Source organism: Pristiophorus japonicus, chromosome 12 (assembly GCF_044704955.1).
Source record: "Pristiophorus japonicus isolate sPriJap1 chromosome 12, sPriJap1.hap1, whole genome shotgun sequence".
Taxonomy (NCBI): Eukaryota; Metazoa; Chordata; class Chondrichthyes; family Pristiophoridae; genus Pristiophorus; species Pristiophorus japonicus.
The window spans coordinates 106,537,388-106,557,502 of record NC_091988.1 but is presented as its reverse complement, the minus strand read 5'-3'; the positions used below and the strand labels follow the sequence as shown (position 1 = coordinate 106,557,502).

At 50.0% G+C, this 20,115-nt stretch overlaps 1 protein-coding gene across 1 annotated transcript in view; it reads right to left on the bottom strand.

Moving 5' to 3' along the window:
• The window catches only part of LOC139276829 (cyclin-dependent kinase 17-like), a 377,596-nt gene that overhangs the window by 51,583 nt on the left and 305,898 nt on the right, over window positions 1-20,115 (bottom strand). Inside the window, exon 9 of the mRNA XM_070894828.1 lies at window positions 9,828-9,948. Coding sequence (XP_070750929.1) covers window positions 9,828-9,948 — 121 coding nt within the window. The remainder of the gene's footprint in view (window positions 1-9,827; window positions 9,949-20,115) is intronic.

Here is a 20,115-nt window from a genome sequence, read left to right as displayed (position 1 = left end):
CCTGCCCACTCACAGAGGGCCTTCCCTGCCCACTCACAGAGGGCCTTCCCTGCCCACTCACAGAGGGCCTTCCCTGCCCACAGAGGGCCATCCCTGCCCACTCACAGAGGGCCATCGCTATCCCTGCCCACTGACAAAGAGCCATCGCCATCCCTGCCCACTCAGAGGGCCATCGCCATCCATGCCCACTCACAGAGGGCCATCCCTGCCCACTCACAGAAGGCCTTCACCATCCCTGCCCACTTACAGAGGGCCATCCCTGCCCACTCACAGAAGGCCTTCACCATCCCTGCCCACTCACAGAGGGCCATCCCTGCCCACTTACAGAGGGCCATCCCTGCCCACTCACAGAGGGCCTTCCCTGCCCACTCACAGAGGGCCTTCCCTGCCCACTCACAGAGGGCCATCCCTGCCCACTCACAGAGGGCCATCCCTGCCCACTCACAGAGGGCCTTCCCTGCCCACTCACAGAGGGCCTTCCCTGCCCACTCACTCGGCCTCCAGCAGTGACAGTGGCATGCCAGGGTAGCGCATGCCATGAGTGACGTGGCAGCAGTGATCACATCACAGGCCACAAGCTACACTGAAGCTTGGTGCTGTCATGCATTCACTGACTGCTGCCATCCTCTCGGTCTTCCCCACTGTCCAACCGGGAAGTGACGGTGCCGAAGCAGGCCAGCAATTTGTGGTGACACATCGTGCTCCGGATGCTGAGGCCCAGCTCCGCCTGAATATCAATGGTTCCTCGGAAATGGAAGGTGCTGTCGTTCTCAGGATGACAGCATTCCTGCTCCCACCACTGACTCTCCCACCATGCACCTTACGCGGCCCACACCCGAGCCATCAGAGACTGCTCCCGCCGATGGTCAGGCACAGCAGTCCGTAGCCGGGCGTTCCAGAGTGTCCTCCTGGGCCGTCTGCACTGTCTGGCCCACCAACACAGCAGCCCTCAAGCAGCCTTGCTGTAGGCACTGAAGCCTCATTGAGGAGGAGCAGCAGGCGTGGGAGGGGGATGAAGGGAATGGGGGAGGGGGGAGAAAGCTCAGGGCAAGTCCCATTAAGGGGTGGGACAACCATGTGCAAGATGCCAATGTATTCTAAGTACGGATGTAAAATAGTTGTTTTTCATTAATACACTTCATTGTTGCTGAGTTACTTACAGCAGAAGATTGTTTATTGTATGGTTTTGGTTTGGTGAGGGGGACTGTTACTTTTTGAATAAAAATGTCACTTTGAACCTTTGCTGTTGGTGTCGTCTGTACCATTTCAAAGTTCACCGTAGATGTGTCTTTATTGTGGCACATAGCGTGGCCAGTATGAGCTGCATCCCTCAGCTTCCTCCATTCACCCAAACCGATCCATTATGAGCTGGTGCCGTATGCTCTTGCTCAGATAGCCTCTCCACGCTGTCTCCCCCATGGATGGGGGCGCTGTCCAATCGGGGCCTCGCCAGGCTCCTCGTCCTCGTCCTCCTCCTCCTGAGGTGGGCCTGCAATCCCCACTGGCAACGCCTGGCCTCTCATGATGGCCAAGCTGTGTAGCATGCAGCACACTACAATGAACTCAGAGACCTATTGTGGGGAGTATTGAAGGATGCCTCCAGAGCGGTCAAGACATCAGAATCGCTGCTTGAGCTCCCCTATTGTCTGTTCGATGATGTTGCACGTGGCTGCATGTCCCTCATTGTAGCACTGCTCGACTTCTGTGGTGGATGTGCTGCGTGTGGTCGCACACCAGCTGGGTGTTTAGGGAGCGGTATCCCTTTCGGTTTCTGAATACCTCTGCATTGTGGAATGGTGCTCACAAGGCCACGTGTGCAGTCAATGGCTCCTTGACCCCTCGGGAAGCCCACAAGCCCGCTCATTCGGGCTCTCCCCGCTCATTAGGAACGTTATGAAGTCCATTCTGCGTGCATACAGAGCCTTTGTGATGTGGCGAATGCAACAATGTGCAGCATATTGAGAGATGCTGCACATGTCCCATGCTGCTGCCTGGAAGGAGCCGGAAGCATAGAAGGCCAGTGCCACAGTGACCTTCTCTGTGACGGGCAGCTGGAAGGCTCTGTGCCTGCCTGTAGGAGATTGTATATCTCTGTCAGCACTTCCTTTCGGAGCACAGCCTTCTCACTCACTGCTCCTCAGGGAGCTGGAGGTATGAGTGTTGCTGCCTGTAAACCCGTGCGGGGGGTAAGCCCCCCTTCCCAGACGTCTTCGGCCTCTCCTCATCCGTGGCCCGACATGGCCAGCGGCCCTTCTTTTAGCTTGGCGCCGACTGGCAATAGCATGCAGCATTATACGCTGGCGAACTAGTAATGCCCCCATTAAATTCTCTCACTGACGATGTAAGGACCCTGTAATGAGAGATAAAATTGCTGTTTGCGAGTCGGAGCTTGATGCAGCATACTGTATGCAACCGTTGCAGTCAACGTGACCTGCGATGTAGGATCCTCATCCCTCCATTTAAATACGTCACCAATACCGCCTGCTGCATCCTGGGAACGCCGGTTTATCAGAAATTTCCTGGGGCTGGCGTTAAATGAGGCCTTAGGACCCAATTTTGCATCCATGGCGCTAGCGGAGCGTTGCACGACAATTGACGTCATGATCTCAGTGAAACTAGAGGGCGGGGCAGTAAGTTTTTGTGCCGCTGCAAACCATGAGTAGAATTTACCGGCCAGGTGGTAAAAGCTGGACACCCGCTGTAACGCCTAGAAACACTCGTTACCGCCCCTCCAGCACGCTAACAGTGGCGCAAGCAAGCCAAAAATCCAGCCCCAGAACTGTGCACAATACTCGAGGGAGACCAGAACTGTACACAGTACTCGAGGGAGACCAGAACTGTGCACAGTACTCGAGGGAGACCAGAACTGTACACAGTACTCGAGGGAGACCAGAACTGTGCACAGTACTCGAGGGAGATCAGAACTGTCCACAGTACTCAAGGGAGACCAGAACTGTCCACAGTACTCGAGGAGACCAGAACTGTCCACAGTACTCGAGGAGACCAGAACTGTGCACAGTACTCGAGGGAGACCAGAACTGTCCACAGTACTCTGTACAGCTTTTAGTGATTGGACCATTAAATCAATCTGCTTGCCACAGTTCCGAGCCTCTCCCCATCACACTGGGCTGGATTACATCGAATTTGAGTTTTTGAAAGAGGCTCAGGGCTAGAATTTCGGTTTTCAGCGAATGCTAAAATTATCGTTTTCACTTCGCTACCGTGTTCAGGACCGCTTTTTGGCTTTTAATTTGCGCATCGTTAAAAATCGGCGTTGCACAAGGATTCGCGGTGCAAACTGCAAATTTCGGCAACTTTAGTCCGGGGCCAATAGCTCTGTGAGAGAGGCCTGGGGGGGGGGGGGGGGGAGGGAGGGGGAGGGGGTGGGGGGGAGAATTGCAAAAAAAAACATTCACAAAACCCTTACCTACTAAATCACTGAAAAATAATTGAAAAATAAAAAATTGGACTTGTATTCACTGGAGTTCAGAAGAATGAGAGGGGATCTCATAGAAACGTTTAAAATTCTGACGGGGTTAGACAGGTTAGATGCAGGAAGAATGTTCCCAATGTTGGGGAAGTCCAGAACCAGGGGACACAGTCTAAGGATAAGGGGTAAGCCATTTAGGACCGAGATGAGGAGAAACTTCTTCACCCAGAGAGTGGTGAACCTGTGGAATTCTCTACCACAGAAAGTTGTTGAGGCCAATTCACTAAATATATTCAAAAAGGAGTTAGATGAGGTCCTTACTACTCGGGAGATCAAGGGGTATGGCGAGAAAGCAGGAATGGGGTACTGAAGTTGCATGTTCAGCCATGAACTCATTGAATGGCGGTGCAGGCTCGAAGGGCCGAATGGCCTACTCCTCCACCTATTTTCTATGTTTCTATGTTTCTATGAACTTACCTTTTTTGCAGATCTTCATACTGCTGCTGGCAGGGCTGCACCGCAGGTTTGACCCCGTCGGTGCAGAATACGGGTGCGGAGAGCGCCAAATATCAATCTCAAACGCTATTTGCGGTGTTGCACGACGGCGCGCCTTTCCCCGGCGGTACGCGGAAGTGCCGCTGCACAAAGGTACCCGAAGATCCCGTCAACCGGGTTTTCACCGCAGAGGGTCAAATCGCGGCGAAAACCTCATCGCAAAGTTGTCAAAATTCTAGCCCATAGAGTGCAAGAGTGAAGAAATAATGATAAATTTGTACAAATCATTGGTTAGACCACAGTTCAAGTATTGTGTGCAGTTTATGGACACCTCATTATAGAAAGGACTTTAAAGCTATAAAGATTGTACAGCATAGATTGACCAAGATAGGTAACTATAGTTAGATGAATTGAGATTTGAGAACTGGAAATATTTCACTAAGCAGACAAGACTTAGAGGAGATTTAATAGAGGTGTAATGGAGCTATCTACTAGAATTTTAGAGCATAGCATGAGGCCAATCAGCCCATCGCACTATATCAGCTTTTCAAAAGAGCTCTCCACAGTCCCATTCCCCTGTCCTTCCACAGGTTTGGGAGGTATAGCAAACATAGGAACACAAGAACATAAGAAATAGGAGCAGGAGTAGGCCATTCGGCCCCTCGAGCCTGCTCCACCATTCTATAAGATCATGGCGGATCTTCTACCTCAACTCCACTTTCCTGCACTTGCCCCATATCCCTTGATTCCCTGAATATCCAAAAATCTATTGATCTCTGCTTTGAATATACTCAAAGACTGAGCCTCCACAGCCCTCTGGGGTAGAGAATTCCAGAGATTCACCACCCTCTGAGTGAAGAAATTTCTCCTCCTCTCAGTCTTAAATGCCGACCCCTTATGCTTTAGGGTAGTTATGGAAAAGGACAAAGGGGGAACAGGAATAAAAGTTCTCTGAGCTGACATGGGATTTAGCCAAGGTGGACTGGAAACAGCTACTTGGGAGGCATTCAAGGAGGAGATCCTGAGGGTTCAGAGAAAATACGTTCCCTTAAAAAAAAGGATGGGACTAACAAATCTAGAGCCCCTGGATGTCAAGGGACCTACAGGGTAGGATAAAGAAAAAAGAGAAGCTTATGACAGATACCGGGAATTCAACATTGCAGAAACTCTAGGAATATAGGAAGTGCATGGCTGTAATTAAAAAAGATATCAGGAAAGCAAAGAGACAGCATGAGAGAATGTTGGCAAGTGAAATCAGGAAATACCCAGATGTTTTATAAATATATTAAGAGCAAGAGGATAACCAGAGAAAGAGTGGGGCTTATTAGTGACCATAAAGGAAATGTGTGTGGAGGTGGAAGATGTGTGTAGGATTCTTAATGAACACTTTGCATCCATTTTTACAAAAGAGAGGGACGATGCAGACATTGCAATCAGGGAGGAGGAGTGTGAAATATTAGACAAAATAAATATAATGAGTGAGAGAGGAAGTATTAAGGGGCTTAGCGTCTTTGAAAGTGGATAAATCCCCAGGCCTGGATGAAATGTATCTCAGGAAGACAAGGAAAAGAGAAAATAGCAGAGGCTCTGACCATTGTTTTCCAGTCCTCTCTGGCTACAGGTGTGGTGCCAGAGGATTGGAGGACTGTTAATGTTGTACCTTTGTTTAAAAAGGGAGAAAGGGATAGATGGAGTAATTACAGGCCAGTCAGCCTAACCTCAGTGGTGGGAAAATAATTGCAAAAATCCTGAGAGACAGGATAAATCGTCATTTGGAAAGACATGGATTAATCAAGGACAGTCAGCATGGATTTGTCAAGGGAAGGTCGTGTCTGACTAACTTGATTGAATTTTTCGAGGAGGTAATCAGGAGGGTCGATGAGGGCAGTGCGTTTGATGTAGTGTAAATGGATTTTAGCAAAGCTTTTGATAAGGTCCCATATGGCAGACTGGTGATGAAAGTAAAAGCCCATGAGATCCAGGGCAAAGTGGCAAGTTGGATCCAAAATTGGCTCAGAGGCAGGAAGCAAAGGGTTGATGGGTGATTTTGTGACTGGAAGGCGGTTTCCAGTGGGGTTCCGCAGGGCTCAGTGCTAGGTCCCTTGCTTTTTGTGGTATATATCAGTGACTTAGACTTACAGGAAAAAGGTTTGCAGATGATACTAAAGTCGGCTGTGTGGTTGATAATGAAGAAGAAAGCTGCGGACTGCAGGAAGATATCAATGAACTGGTCAGGTGGGCAGAACAGTGACAAATGGAATTCAATCTGGGTACGTGTGAGGTAATGCATTTGGGGAGGTCTAACAAGGCAAGGGAATACATATTAAATGGTAGGACACTGAAAAGTGTAGAGGAACAAAGGGACCTTGGAGTGCAGTTCCACACATCCCTGAAGGTGGCAGACCAGATAGATAAGGTGGTTAAGAAGGCAGATGGAAAGTTGCCTTTCTAAATCGAGGCATAGAATACAAGAGCAGGGAGGTTATGCTTGAACTGTATAAAACACTGGTTAGGCCACAGCTGGAGTACTGCATGCAGTTCTGGTCACCACATTACAGGAAAGATGTGATTGCACTGGAGAGGGTACAGAGGAGATTTACAAAAATGTTGCCCGGACTGAAGAATTTTGGCTATGAGGAAAGATTGGAGATGCTGGGTCTATTGTCTTTGGAACAGAGGAGGCTGAGGGGAGACCTGACTGAGGTGTACAAAATTATGAGGGGCCTAGATATAGTGGATAGGAAGGACCTGATTCCCTTGGCAGAGGAGTCAACAACCAGGGGCCATAGATTTAAAGTAATTGGGGGGAAGTTTAGAGGGGATTAGAGGGGAAATTTCTTCATCCAGAGGGTGGTGGGGTCTGGAACTCATTCCTGAAAGGGTGGTAGAGGCAGAAACCCTCACCACATTTAAAAGATACTTGGATGTACACTTGAAGTGCCGTTACCTATAGGGCTACGGGCCAAAAGCTGGAAAGTGGGATTAGGCTGGATAGCTCTTTGTCGGCCGGCGCAGACACGATGGGCTGAAATGGCCTCCTTCCGTGCAGTAAATTTCTCTGATTCTAGGCTTAGACTGTGACTCCTGGTTCTAGACTCCCCAGCCCGGGGGAAACATCCTCCCTGCATCTACCCTGTCAAGCCCTGTAAGAATTTTGTATCTTTCAATGCTCATTCTTCTAAACTCTAGAGAATATAGGCCTCGTCTACTCAATCTCTCCTCATAGGACAATCCCCCATCCCCAGGAATCAGTCTGGTGAACCTTTGTTGCACTCCCTCTATGGCAAGTATATCCTTCCTTAGGTAAGGAGACCAAAACTGTGCACAATACTCCAGGTGTGGTCTCACCAGGGCCCGATATAATTGCAGTAAGACGTCTTTACTCCTGTAACTAAATCCTCTTGTGATAAAGGCCAACATACCATTTGCTTTCTTAATTGCTTGCTGTACCTGCATGTTAACTTTCTTTAATTCATATGTAAGGACACCCAGGTCCCTCTGAACACCAACATTTCCCAATCTCTCACCATTTTCTATTTTTCCTACCAAAGTGGATAATTTTACATTTCTCCACATTATATTCCATTTGTCATGTTCTTACCCACTCACTTAGCCTGTCTATATCCCCTTGAAGCCTCTTTGCATCCTCCTCACAACTTACATTCCCACCTAGCCTGATTGTCTGCATCCCAGAGTACTTAAGGAAGTGGCCCAAGAAATAGTGGATGCATTGGTGATCATTTTCCAACAGTCTATCAACTCGGGATCAGTTCCTATGGACTGGAGGGTAACTAATGTAACACCACTTTTTTTAAAAAGGAGGGAGAGAGACCAGTTAGCCTGACATCAGTAGTGGGGAAAATGTTGGAATCAATTATTAAGGATGAAATAGCAGCGCATTTGGAAAGCAGTGACAGGATCGGTCCAAGTCAGCATGGATTTATGAAAGGAAAATCATGCTTGACAAATCTTCTGGAATTTTTTGAGGATGTAACTAGTAGAATGGACAAGGGAGAACCAGTGGATGTGGTGTATTTGGACTTTCAAAAGGCCTTTGACAAGGTCCCACATAAAAGATTCGTGTACAAAATCAAAGCACATTGTATTGGGGGTAATGTACTAGCGTGGATAGAGAATTGGTTGGCAGACAGGAAGCAGAGAGTCGGGATAAACGGGTCCTTTTCGGAATGGGAGGCAGTGACTAGTGGAGTGCCGCAGGGCTCAGTGCTGGGACCCCAGCTCTTTACAATATACATTAATGATTTTGATGAAGGAATTGAATGTAATATCTCCAAGTTTGCAGATGATACTAAACTGGGTGGCGGTGTGAGCTGTGAGGAGGACGCTAAGAGGCTGCAGGGTGATTTGGACAGGTTAGGTGAGTGGGCAAATGCATGGCAGATGCAGTATAATGTGGATAAATGTGAGGTTATCCACTTTGCAAACAATACCACGAAGGCAGAATATTATCTGAATGGCGGCAGATTAGGAAAAGGGGAGGTGCAACGAGACCTGGGTGTCATGGTTCATCAGTCATTGAAAGTTGGCATGCAGGTACAGTAGGCATGAAGAAGGCAAATGGCATGTTGGCCTTCGTAGCTAGGGGATTTGAGTATAGGAGCAGGGAGGTCTTACTGCAATTGTACAGGGCCTTGGTGAGGCCTCACCTGGAATACTGTGTTCAGTTTTGGTCTCCTAATCTGAGGAAGGACATTCTTGCTATTGAGGGAATGCAGCGAAATTCACCAGACTGATTCCCGGGATGGCTGGACTGACATATGAGGAGAGACTAGATCAACTGGAGTTTAGAAGGATGAGAGGGGATCTCATAGAAACGTATAAGATTCTGACGGGACGGGACAGGTTAGATGCGGGAAGAATGTTCCCGATTGTGGGGAAGTCCAGAACCAGGGGACACAATCTTAGGATAAGGAGTAGGCCGTTTAGGAATGAGATGAGGAGAAATTTCTTCACTCAGAGAGTTGTTAACCTGTGGAATTCCCTGCCGCAGAGAGTTGTTGATGCCAGTTCATTGGATATATTCAAGAGGGAGTTAGATATGGCCCTTACGGCTAAAGAGATCGAGAGGTATGGAGAGAAAGCAGGAAAGGGTACTGAGGTGAATGATCAGCCATGATCTTATTGAATGGTGGTGCAGGCTCAAAGGGCCGAATGGCCTACTCCTGCACCTATTTTCTATGTTTCTATGTTTCTATGTATCATCAGCAAACTTGGATATATTACATTTGGTCCCCTCATCCAAATCATTGATACAGATTGTGAATAGCTGGGGCCCAACCACCGATCCTTGTGGTACCCCACTAGTTACAGACTGCCAACCTGTAAATGACCCGTTTATTCCTACTCTCTGTTTTCTGTCCGTTAACCAATCCTCAGTCATGCTAGTATATTACCCCAATCCCATGAGCCCTAATTTTGTTTAATAACCTATTTATCTTATCGAATGCCTTCTGAAAATCCAAATACACCACATCCACTGGTTCCTCTTTATCTATTCTACTTGTTACAACCTCAAAAAACCCTTAATAGATTTGGCATACCATGATTTCCCTTTCATAAATCCGTGCTGACTCTGCCCAATCCGATTATTATTTTCTAAGTGCCCTGTTACCACGTCCTTAATAATAGATTCTAGCATTTTCCCAACTAAATATTTATCCATTTCTCTTTTGAAAGCTATCTTGGATCCTGCTTGCCCCCACTGTTTCTGGGCAGACATTCCATGTCCCAAAACAACTTTGCATCTAAACATATTCTCCTATCTTCTCCCTTCGCTTTTTTGATGTATGATCTTAAATTTATTCCCTCTGATTACTGAACAATCACTGCACTTCAAAAGTACTTCATTGATGGAGAGAATTGCTCAGATAGGTGGTCTCACCACATGTCGATGGGTGTGGAGTACTCTGTCGAGCCCAATAGAACATCTGGGGGGCGGTACCACAGTGTAACCACCTCATTGGAGTAGGTCTTTGTAGGCACTGACTTTGCTCTAGCCAATCCTAGAGGAGAAAATGGAGACCTTTCAGACGATAGATCAAAAATACACAGGCACAGACACAGTCAGTGAAATACATGGAACTGAGAACAGGGAACAGGCCATTCCGGCCAACTAGTCTATATTGGAGTTTACCCTTCACACCAGTCTCATCTCCGAGCTGTTGGTCAGTTGCACGGTTGAAACAGGCAGGAAGTGGCGGCAAGATTCTGAGCGACCAGAAGCCACCAGCTGGCACCAAAGGAACGGTCGTTGGCACCATGGTAAGTTGTATAGCGCGAGCCGACACAAATGTGCGACAGCTTTGAGGTGGGCGACTGGGTGAAGTCATCAGGACCCAGTCACCGTTTGGAGCATGGGCAGGAACATCGGTGGGGCTCAGGTACAGCAGAAGAATGGGAAGGTCGTGGCGGAGGAGTGATGAGGGATCGTGGCTGAGATTTGGTGTGAGATCGTGGTGGAGGTGCAGCGAATGTTTGTGGCGGAGGAGCGGCGAGAGATCGTGGCGGAGGTGTGGCGAATGTTTGGTGCGGAGGTGCAGCGGGAGATTGTGGCGGAGGTGCAGCGGGAGATTGTGGCGGAGGTGCAGCGGGAGATTGTGGCGGAGGTGCGGCGAATGAGGGTACGGGACCCAGAAGAGCTGAGGGCCCAGGGGCAGCACGGGCCAGCCCACACTGAAATATGTGTGTGCACAAGGTCCGTGCAGCAGAGCAGGTCTCCAGTCGTCATGGTTCAACGCTTGCCACTGGACCAAGACCTAGCTCTGTCAAGTCCGTGTGGTGGCTGGTGTGCAACGGTCACCACACGTTAAAAATATCCACGCACAGGCATCTTCCATCCCTTCAGGAGTTCAGGACTGGAACATCGGTTCCTTCATTGAAACATCTGTGAACTCGTGTGGAAGCAAGACATCCTCGTTCGAGGGTCCGCCTATGATGATGATGTATGGAAATATGGAACTCGCATTCTACCCAAGCATGGCCCCCAAAACAGAAGAGCACTTATTAGCCTAACTCTCAGTTAAACCTTAAGGGGTTATTTTGGCTGTAGGGTGAAATCAGGCACATAATTGGTGCTGTGCCTGCTTGAAAGTCTGAATATCGGATGCAATTTTCTGGCTCATTGATGATTATTATAATTAAATGATGCACGCGCTGAAACTGACATCTGCAGGTTCAGCACTCGAGCGCTAATTAGACGCAATTTTCCTCGAGCAGTATATGTAGCCTGCACTCACCCACTTCCAGTGAAGGTGTCAAATGCCATGGCTGGGAGAGAAGCCAATGTGGAAGGATGTCTCAGGTTCTCAGACACGGCACTGGAGGTCCTGGTGGAGGAGGTAGAGAGAAGGAGGGATGTCCTCTACCTGTGCGGGGAGGGGGAGAAGAAGGCCACAGAGGCAGCTGATGCGGTGCATGTGGGAGGAGATCGCCCGGGAGTTGACAGACAGGAGCCCTGGCCCCAAGACGTAGCTCCACTGCCACAAGAAATTTACTGACTTGACACGAGAAGTCAAGGTAAGATCCCGTCCCTCAAAAATACTTCTCAATAACTGCACCGGCACTACAACCTCAACACATTGCATCTAACATCTCAATAGACACTAACAATATTGCATCTTTCACAGGCACTCACACCTCCGACACATCTCACAGCTCTTCAACCTTGTGGGGCATCACATCCACACATAAACACACTTGTCAATACACGCATTTCCAACCACCACTCTTTCTCTTCCAGGAAAAATAGCAGGTAATTGGTGGCAGCAGAACCGGACCAGGGCAGGGAAGCATAGCCTCGTGAAATCACTCCCCTTGAGGAGGCAGTGCTGGCGGTGATGGGGAGGAGAGTGGAAGACCCCGTGGCCAGAGGCAGAGCAGTGGGCATCTCACACAGAGGTACTTGGCCACTGCAGCTTCATTGCAGATGCACCATATTCCTGATCCTTAATCCTCCGATGTTATCCTCACTCCCAAGCTCCACATGGTCTCGTCACACACATCCTCCGATAGTGGCTGCGTGTACTATACCCTAACCCTTCCAGATTTATCATCGCAGGTGCTGAGGAACAAGATGCCCCTCGTAGGTCAGGAAGAGCAGCAGCCACCTGGCCCACTGGAGGAAGGGGAAGAGGAGAGCGAGGACGATGGCACTGCGTCAATTGCTGCCACTGTCGCAGACTGGCACCACATTAAATCAGAGGGAATCTCAGAGTGGAGCATGCCAAGTACTAGAAGGCAGCAGCCACGCAGGGTGGAAGGGACACACAGATGCCACCTTTCTTGTTGCAAGGTTGCGTACTAGCTCTGCTGCAGGGAAGTCAGATGAGTACATCGCAAGGTCAAGCTTCAGGGTACGACAAACCAAATGCTTGGTGCAATGGAGAGCCTGTCTGTGAAAGCCTACAGGTCGTGGCTGGGGGATTGGGGAGTGTGCCTTCATTTTGGGCTGTGACTTGCCACAGAGCCTGGAACCCATCCTCTCCAGCGTGGAGAGGCTGGCCAATTCCAGCCAGCGAGCTGTGCAGCCAGACATCATGCAGTGTCTGATAACTGAGGGCATGGCTTGCACTGCAGGCATTGCAGCTCAAGTGGAACGGCAACCTGCAGCAATGGAAGCTCAGGCAGCTGCCATGGTGGCTCTGGCCTCCTCGGTTGAAGGTGGCTTGTAGAGTGTCTCAGCTGCCCAGAGAGCTGTCCTTCACCAGCTGGGCTGGCTGAACAAACGCCTCAGGTGGTGGCAGAGAATTATAGAACGGCTCTCTCTGCTGCTCCCTCCCCCGCCACTCTACCATTGCTCCTGCTGTTGCCTGTCTGCCCAGCTCCAGCCCATGTTGAGTTGGTGCAGTCTGAGGGCGGGACCATCATGGCCCAAAGCCCCTCGAGGGCGTCACAGGAGGACATCTATTCTGCCTCCCCCTGCAGATACTCAGCAGCAATCCACCTCGCCTGCTGCTGCCACCGGGGTTGCACTTCGTACAAGCACCAGAGGCAGCACACCTGAGCGCGAGCTGAACGAGAGCAGAGCAGGGATAAAGAGCCCAGCGAGAGCAGGCCGAGACCAGAGGAAGCGGACCTGAATGGGAACGGAGTGAGAACAGACCAGGGAGCAACTCAACAGAATTTGAAAGAGTGATGTCAGAGTAAACAACCTAAAGTGACCTAAAGTCAGCACAAGGGAAGGAGCTGATTGGTGAGTGTTTTTTTAAGTTTTAAGTTTATTTCTGCTAAATGACAATAGTTTATTAAACAGAGGCCTGGCAGGACACCTCAGTCCCATAGAATGTACATCCTGTGCTATGTAGGAACTTCCTGTGTCCTGGACAACCTGGCCACTGCAGCTTCATTGCAGGTGCACCATATTCCTGATCCTTAATCCCCCGGTGCTATCCTCACTCCCAAGCTCCACATGGTCTCTGTCATGTATTCAACCAGCATTGTAACCCATGTATAATCTGACCTAAGTTGTACACTGTAAGAACACTGACCATAAGGTGGTGAACTTGTGGGAGACACTCCTAACCTGGACCTTCAGAGATAAAAGGAGAAGCTCCACCCACTTCCAGCACTTGAGTGCTAAGGAATAAAGGACAGGTCACAGACTGACCTTCGCTCAAGCATGGGCCTCGAGTGCATTTATACTGTGTAGTAAGGACCTATCAATGGCAACGAGAAACTGGAATTTAAACCACGCGAGCATGGCCACTAGCAGAACAGACAAGAGGTACTGTGTTAAGGAATGGTTGGGACAGAGATTCAACATTGTTAAAGCAGCACACGGTTCTCCAGACAGACAAGGGCAATCGAGCATGCCCCAACATGTAGTCGAACCCAGAGGAGGAGTTCGACAGAGACAATGGCAAGCTGAACGGCGATTCACGCCATTGCAAGGGACAATGCGGCCAGTAATGGGGCCATCAACACCTGTTAATGGCGCACTCAAGGACAATAACAGGGGCAGTCAGGGACAATCGACTGGCAAGGGACCTTTTATTTCCAACAGCAGCTCATGTTGGAGGCGTGGAGGCACACACTCAGCCGGAGTTTGCAGAGATGAGCAAAATACTTGCAGAAATGAATGCTGGGGGAAATCGCTGGAAGATGAAGTTCAGCGAGTTCATGTGGAGCACGTATACAGTTCATACACCAGGACGCCACCGATAATGATGAAAGTGCTCCTCGATGGCATCCCAGTATCAATGGAGCTAGACACGGGGACCAGCCAGTCCCTGATGGGTATCAAACAGTTCGAAAAGTTGTGGGCGTCCAAGACCAGGAGGCCAAAATTATCGCCGATTGACGAACAGCTACGGACTTACACAAAGCAGATCATTCCGGTGCTAGGCAGCGCCACGGTAGTCGTGACCCACAAAGATTCGGAGAACAGGTTGCCACTCTCGGTTGTCCCGGGGGACAGTCCCGCACTACTGGGGAGGAGTTGGCTTGCTGTCATGAACTGGAAATGGAGCGATGTCAATGCAATTTCCTCTATGGAGCGAGTATCATGCTCACAGGTCCTGGACAAATTTGACTCATTATTTCAACCCGGCATTGGCACTTTCATGGGGGCCAAGGTAGTGATTCACATAAACCCGGACGCCAGGCCAGTACACCACAAGGCCAGAACGGTGCCGTACGTGATGCGGGAAAAGATAGAAGGCGAATTGGACCACCTGCTGAGGGAAGGCATCATCTCGCCAGTCGAATTCAGTGACTGGGCGAGCCCGATTGTGTCAGTGCTCAAGGCGGATGGGTCGGTCAGGATATGTGGTGATTACAAGGCCACCATCAATCGGGTGTCACTCCAAGACCAGTACCCACTACCGAGAGCGGAGGTGGCAAACTTTTTTCAAAATTGGACCCGACCTCAGCTTACATGACCCAGGAGCTGGCGAGTGAGTCGAAGAAGCTGACCACCATCACGACACACAGGGGGTTGTTGGAGTACAACAGATGTCCGTTCGGGATTCGCTCGGCCGCCGCGATCTTCCAACGAAATATGGAAAGCTTCCTCAAGTCGATTCCAGGGACGGTGGTTTTTCAGGACGACATCCTCATCACGGGTTACGATACTGAAGAACACCTCCACAACCTGGAGGAGGTGCTACGCAGACTGGACCGGGTAGGGCTGCGACTGAAAAAGGCGAAGTGCGTCTTCCTAGCTCCAGAGATAGAATTACTGGGGATGAGGGTAGCAGCAGATGAGATCAGCCCTACTGCGTCCAAGATGAAAGCGATCCAGAGAGCACCCAGACCCCGTAACACAACGGAGCTGCGTTCATTCCTGAGGCTCCTGAACTATTTTGGTAACTTTCTTCCCAAATTGAGCACGCTGCTAGAGCCGCTACACGTGCTCCTACGCAAAGGTCGCGAATGGGTCTGGGGGGTCAGCCAGGAAAGGGCTTTTAATAGAGCACGCAATTTCTTATGTTCCAACAATCTGTTAACGCTATATGACCCATGTAAGAAACTTGTGTTAACGTGCGATGCGTCGTCCTATGGTGTTGGGTGTGTGTTGCAGCATGTCAATGCCAAGGGTCAGTTACAGTTGGTAGCTTATGCCTCCAGAAGTCTGTCCCAGGCAGAAAGGGGCTATGGGATGGTAGAAAAGGAGGCGCTAACATGTGTATATGCGGTAAAGAAAATGCACCAGTACCTGTTTGGCAGGAAATTTGAGCTGGAGACAGATCACAAACTCCAAACGTCCCTTTTGGCCGACAACAAGGCCATAAATGCAAACGCATCGGCCCGCATACAGAGGTGGGCACTCACGTTAGCCGCCTATGACTACACAATTCGGCACAGACCGGGCACCAAAAACTGCGCCTATTCACTCAGCAGGCTCCCACTAGCCACCACTGAGGGGGCTACCGAGCATGCTGCTGAGATGGTCATGGCTGTTGAAGCTTTCAGAAGCGAAGGCTCACCCGTGACAGCCCATCAGATTAAAGTCTGGATAAATAGAGACCCGCTATTGTCTCTCGTCAAGAAATGTCTCCTGAATGGGGACTGGGCAGCCATGTACAGGGCATGCCCTGAGGAATTTAAATCATTTCACAGGCGCAGGGATGAACTCCCGATTCAGGCCAATTGCCGACTGTGGGGAAACCGCGTAGTCATGCCCCAGATGGGCAGAGAGGTGTTCATCAGAGAACTCCACAATGAGCACCCGGGCATTGTCATGATGAAGGCAATTGCCAGGTCACACGTTTGGTGGCCAGGGATAGACACAGATCTGGAACTTTGTGTTCGCAGGTGCAACACGTGTGCCCAGCTGGACCATGCGCCCAGGGAAGCCCCCCTTAGCCCCTGGCCATGGCCCGCCAAGCCTTGGTCACGCATCCATGTGGACTACGCAGGTCCTTTCATGGGAAAAATGTTTTTCGTTGTAGTAGACGCCTACTCCAAATGGATTGAGTGTGACATTTTAAATTCAAGCACATCCTCTGCCACGGTAGAAAGTCTACGGGCAATGTTCGCCGCCCACGGTCTACCGGACATCTTGGTCAGTGACAATGGCCCGTGCTTCACAAGCACTGAATTCCAGGACTTCATGGCAGGCAATGGAATTAACCATGTCAGAACGGCACCATTCAAGCCGGCCTCAAACAGCCAGGCAGAACGAGCAGTGCAGATAATCAAACAGGGGATGCTCAGAATCCAAGGGGGTTCCCTACAAAGCCGCTTATCACGCCTCCTGTTGGCCTACAGATCCCGACCACACTCGCTCACAGGGGTTCCATCCGCAGAACAGCTAATGAAAAGGACGCTCAAAACCCAGTTATCCCTTATACACCCCACCATGAAAGAAATTATCGAGAGCAGGCGCCAGTCACACTATGACTACCATGACAGGAATGCGAGAGGGCGATGTATTGATGTAAATTACCCTGTTTTTGTCCTCAACTACGCCGCAGGGCCCAAATGGCTCACAGGCACTGTGATTGCCAAAGAGGGGAATAGGATTCTGGTAGTTAAACTTACCAATGGACAAATCTGCCACAAACATGTGGATCAAACAAAAAGGAGGTTCAGCAACCCCATAGAAGAAGCAGAGGAAGAACACGATATAGAGTTCAGTCCTCCACAGGTGACCGAACACAGGAACCAAATGGAGGAGAGCCCAGTCACTGTGGGCAGACCGGACAGGCCTGAGGCACCGCAAACAGCAGTCACTCAGGCCAGCGCCAATAACCGGAGCCCCAACTCAGGCGCTCTACAAGAGAGTGTAAACCACCAGAGAGACTCAACCTGTGATCCCAATAAGACTTTGGAGGGGGAGGTGATATCATGTATTCAACCAGCATTATAACCCATGGATAATCTGACCTAAGTTGTACACTGTGAGAACAATGACCACAAGGTGGTGAACTTGTGGGAGACACTCCTAACCTGGACCTTCAGAGATAAAAGGGGAAGCTCCACCCACTTCCAGCACTTGAGTGCTAAGGAATAAAGGACAGGTCACAGACTGACCTTCTCTCAAGCATGGGCCTCGAGTGCATTTATACTGTATAGTAAGGACGTATCAGTCTCGTCACACACATCCTCCGATAGTGTGTAGGAAGTGTCATTGGCTGGAGGAGCTCGAGCTCCGGGTTTCTGAGCTTGAACTGCAGCTGGCGTCACTATAGTGTATCTGTGAGGTCGAGAGCTACATGGCTAGCACGTTTCAGGAGGTGGTTAAGAGTGTGCAGTCAGAGGGGGAATGGGTGACCATCAGACAGACAAGGAGAGCCAGGCAGGTAGTGCAGGAGTCCCCTGAGTGCATCTCACTCTCCAGCACTATTCAGTACTGAATACTGGTGAGGGCGATGGTTCCTCTGGAGAGTACAGCCAGAGCCAAGTCCATGACACCACGGGTGGCTCAGCTGCACAGGGGGCAGGGGGAGGGGGAAGATCGAGAAGGCAATAGTGATAGGGGATTCGATAGTTAGGGGAACAGACAGGCGTTTCCAGGATATTTTCCTCCCTGGTGCCAGGGTCAAGGATGTCACGATTAAGGATGTCACTGAGCAGCTGCAGGACATTCTGAGGGGGGAGGGTGAACAGCCAGAGGTTGTGGTCCATATCGGAACCAATGACATAGATAGAAAGAGGGATAAGGTCCTGCATGCAAATTTTAGGGATTAAAAAGCAGGACCTCAAAGGTAGTAATCACTGGATTCATGTGCTATTGAGTACAGAAAAAGGGTATAGAGCAGATGAATGCGTGGCTGGAGAGATGGTGCGTGGCTGGAGGGAGGGCTTTAGATTACTGGGACATTGGGACCGGTTCTGGGGGAGGTGGGATCTGTACAGGCCGGACGGGTTGCACCTCACCAGAGCCGGGACTAATATCCTCGCAAGTGGTGGAGGTGGGGAGGGAAGGGAGGAGGAGGGTAGGTTGCTAGTGCTGTTGGGGAGGGTTTCAACTAAATTTGGCAGGGGGATGGGCACCAGGAATTAGCATTAGAGAGGAGAACCATGGTGCACAAAAGGGGGGGGAGAGGCAGAGAGCACTGGAGTAAGAGATAGTACAGTATTAGGTGGAGTCAGTCAAAGAGAAAATATAAGAAGGTCTAAGATAGGTTTACAGTGCATGTATGTAAACACACAAAGCGTGGTAAATAAAGTCGGTGAGCTGTAGGCGCAAATAGCCACGTGGGAATATGGTGTTGTGGCGATAATAGAGACCTAGCTCAAAAAAGGACAGGATTGTGTACTAAATATTCCTGGATATGGAGTGTTCAGGAAAGATATGGGGTGGCAGTATTGATTAAGGAGAATATTACAGTGCTGGAGAGAAGGAGGCTGAAATTGCCCACCGTTGGAAGCGGGGCGCACCTATCCTGTTTCTCGTGTTTTTACCGTCGTGGTGGATGAGGTGGCCCCTTGAGCAAAATTCTGCTCTTTGGCTTTTTTTTTTCCAGAGGACGGGAGTTGGTCATAATGGAGGTGGATATGCGGGGGTGAGCACACGAGAGGGGCGGAAGTTGGGGGGAGGGGCAGAGTGGCCGCCGCTGCCAGTCATCAGCCTGGCGCTGATGATGTCATCACGGCGCTGTGTCACCATGGCTCTCCCCTTCACTTAAAGGGGCGAATCTGCGCGATGGTTTAACTTCGGCCCACTGGGCCACCAGGGAGGGTTTCAGCCGGGCCAGCGGCCTGGCACCAAGAGGGGATGCTAGGCTGCCTGGCCGAACCCAAGGGGGCATAACTGTCGACCCGACGTGGCAGTCGGCCGACAAAAAAAACATGGTGGCAGCGGCAATGCGTCCTCCCCTTTAACGGGAGCAGTAAGCCATTTTACAAGGACGACAGCTTCACTGCACCGGCAGAAAACAGCAGCTTTTGGCACCGCCCGGCAAGAAGATGATTTTTTTGGCGGAATTTCACCATCGGGGGGAGGGTTGGGACACATTGGCGGAGCGCGCTCTGATGACGTACTTAGGACGGATCGGCAATAGCGGGGTGGAATGGGGGGAGCGGGTCACCGCGGGATACTGCAGGAGCGAAATTATTAAAATGGTTGCCATTACGCGAATAATCGGCGGCCATTGCACTCCGCAGCGTGGCGCTGATTTCCAGTGGTAACTGGCTTTAAGGGAAGGAGCAATTTCAGCCCCTTCCTGTAAGGGTCAAGGACAGAATCTATTTGGTTAGAGTTAAGAAACAATAGAGGTGCCATTACACTACTAGGTGTATTCTGTAGGCCACCAACTAGTGGGAAGGATATAGAGGAGCAACTTTTCAGGGAAATTACAGAGAGGTGCAAGAACTGTAGAGTAGTGATAATGGGAACTTCAACTATCCCAATATAGACTGGGATAGTAATTGTGTAAATGGCAGAGAGGGGGTAGAATTTCTGAAGTGTGTTCGGGAGAACTTTCTTGATCAGTACGTTGAAAAAAGGGTGTAAGGATAAACCCAGCAACTACAGGCCAGTCAGTTTAACCTCGGTAGTGGGAAAGTATTAGAAACGATAATCAGGGACAAAATTAACAGTCACTTGGACAAGTGTGGATTAATTAAAGGCATTTCTTGTTTAACAAACTTGATCCGTTTTTTTGATGAGGTAACAGAGAGGGTTGATGAAGGCATTGCGGTTGACGTGGTGTTCATGGATTTCCAAAAGGCGTTTGATAAAGTGCCACATAACAGGTTTGCCAGCAAAGTTGAAGCCCATGGAA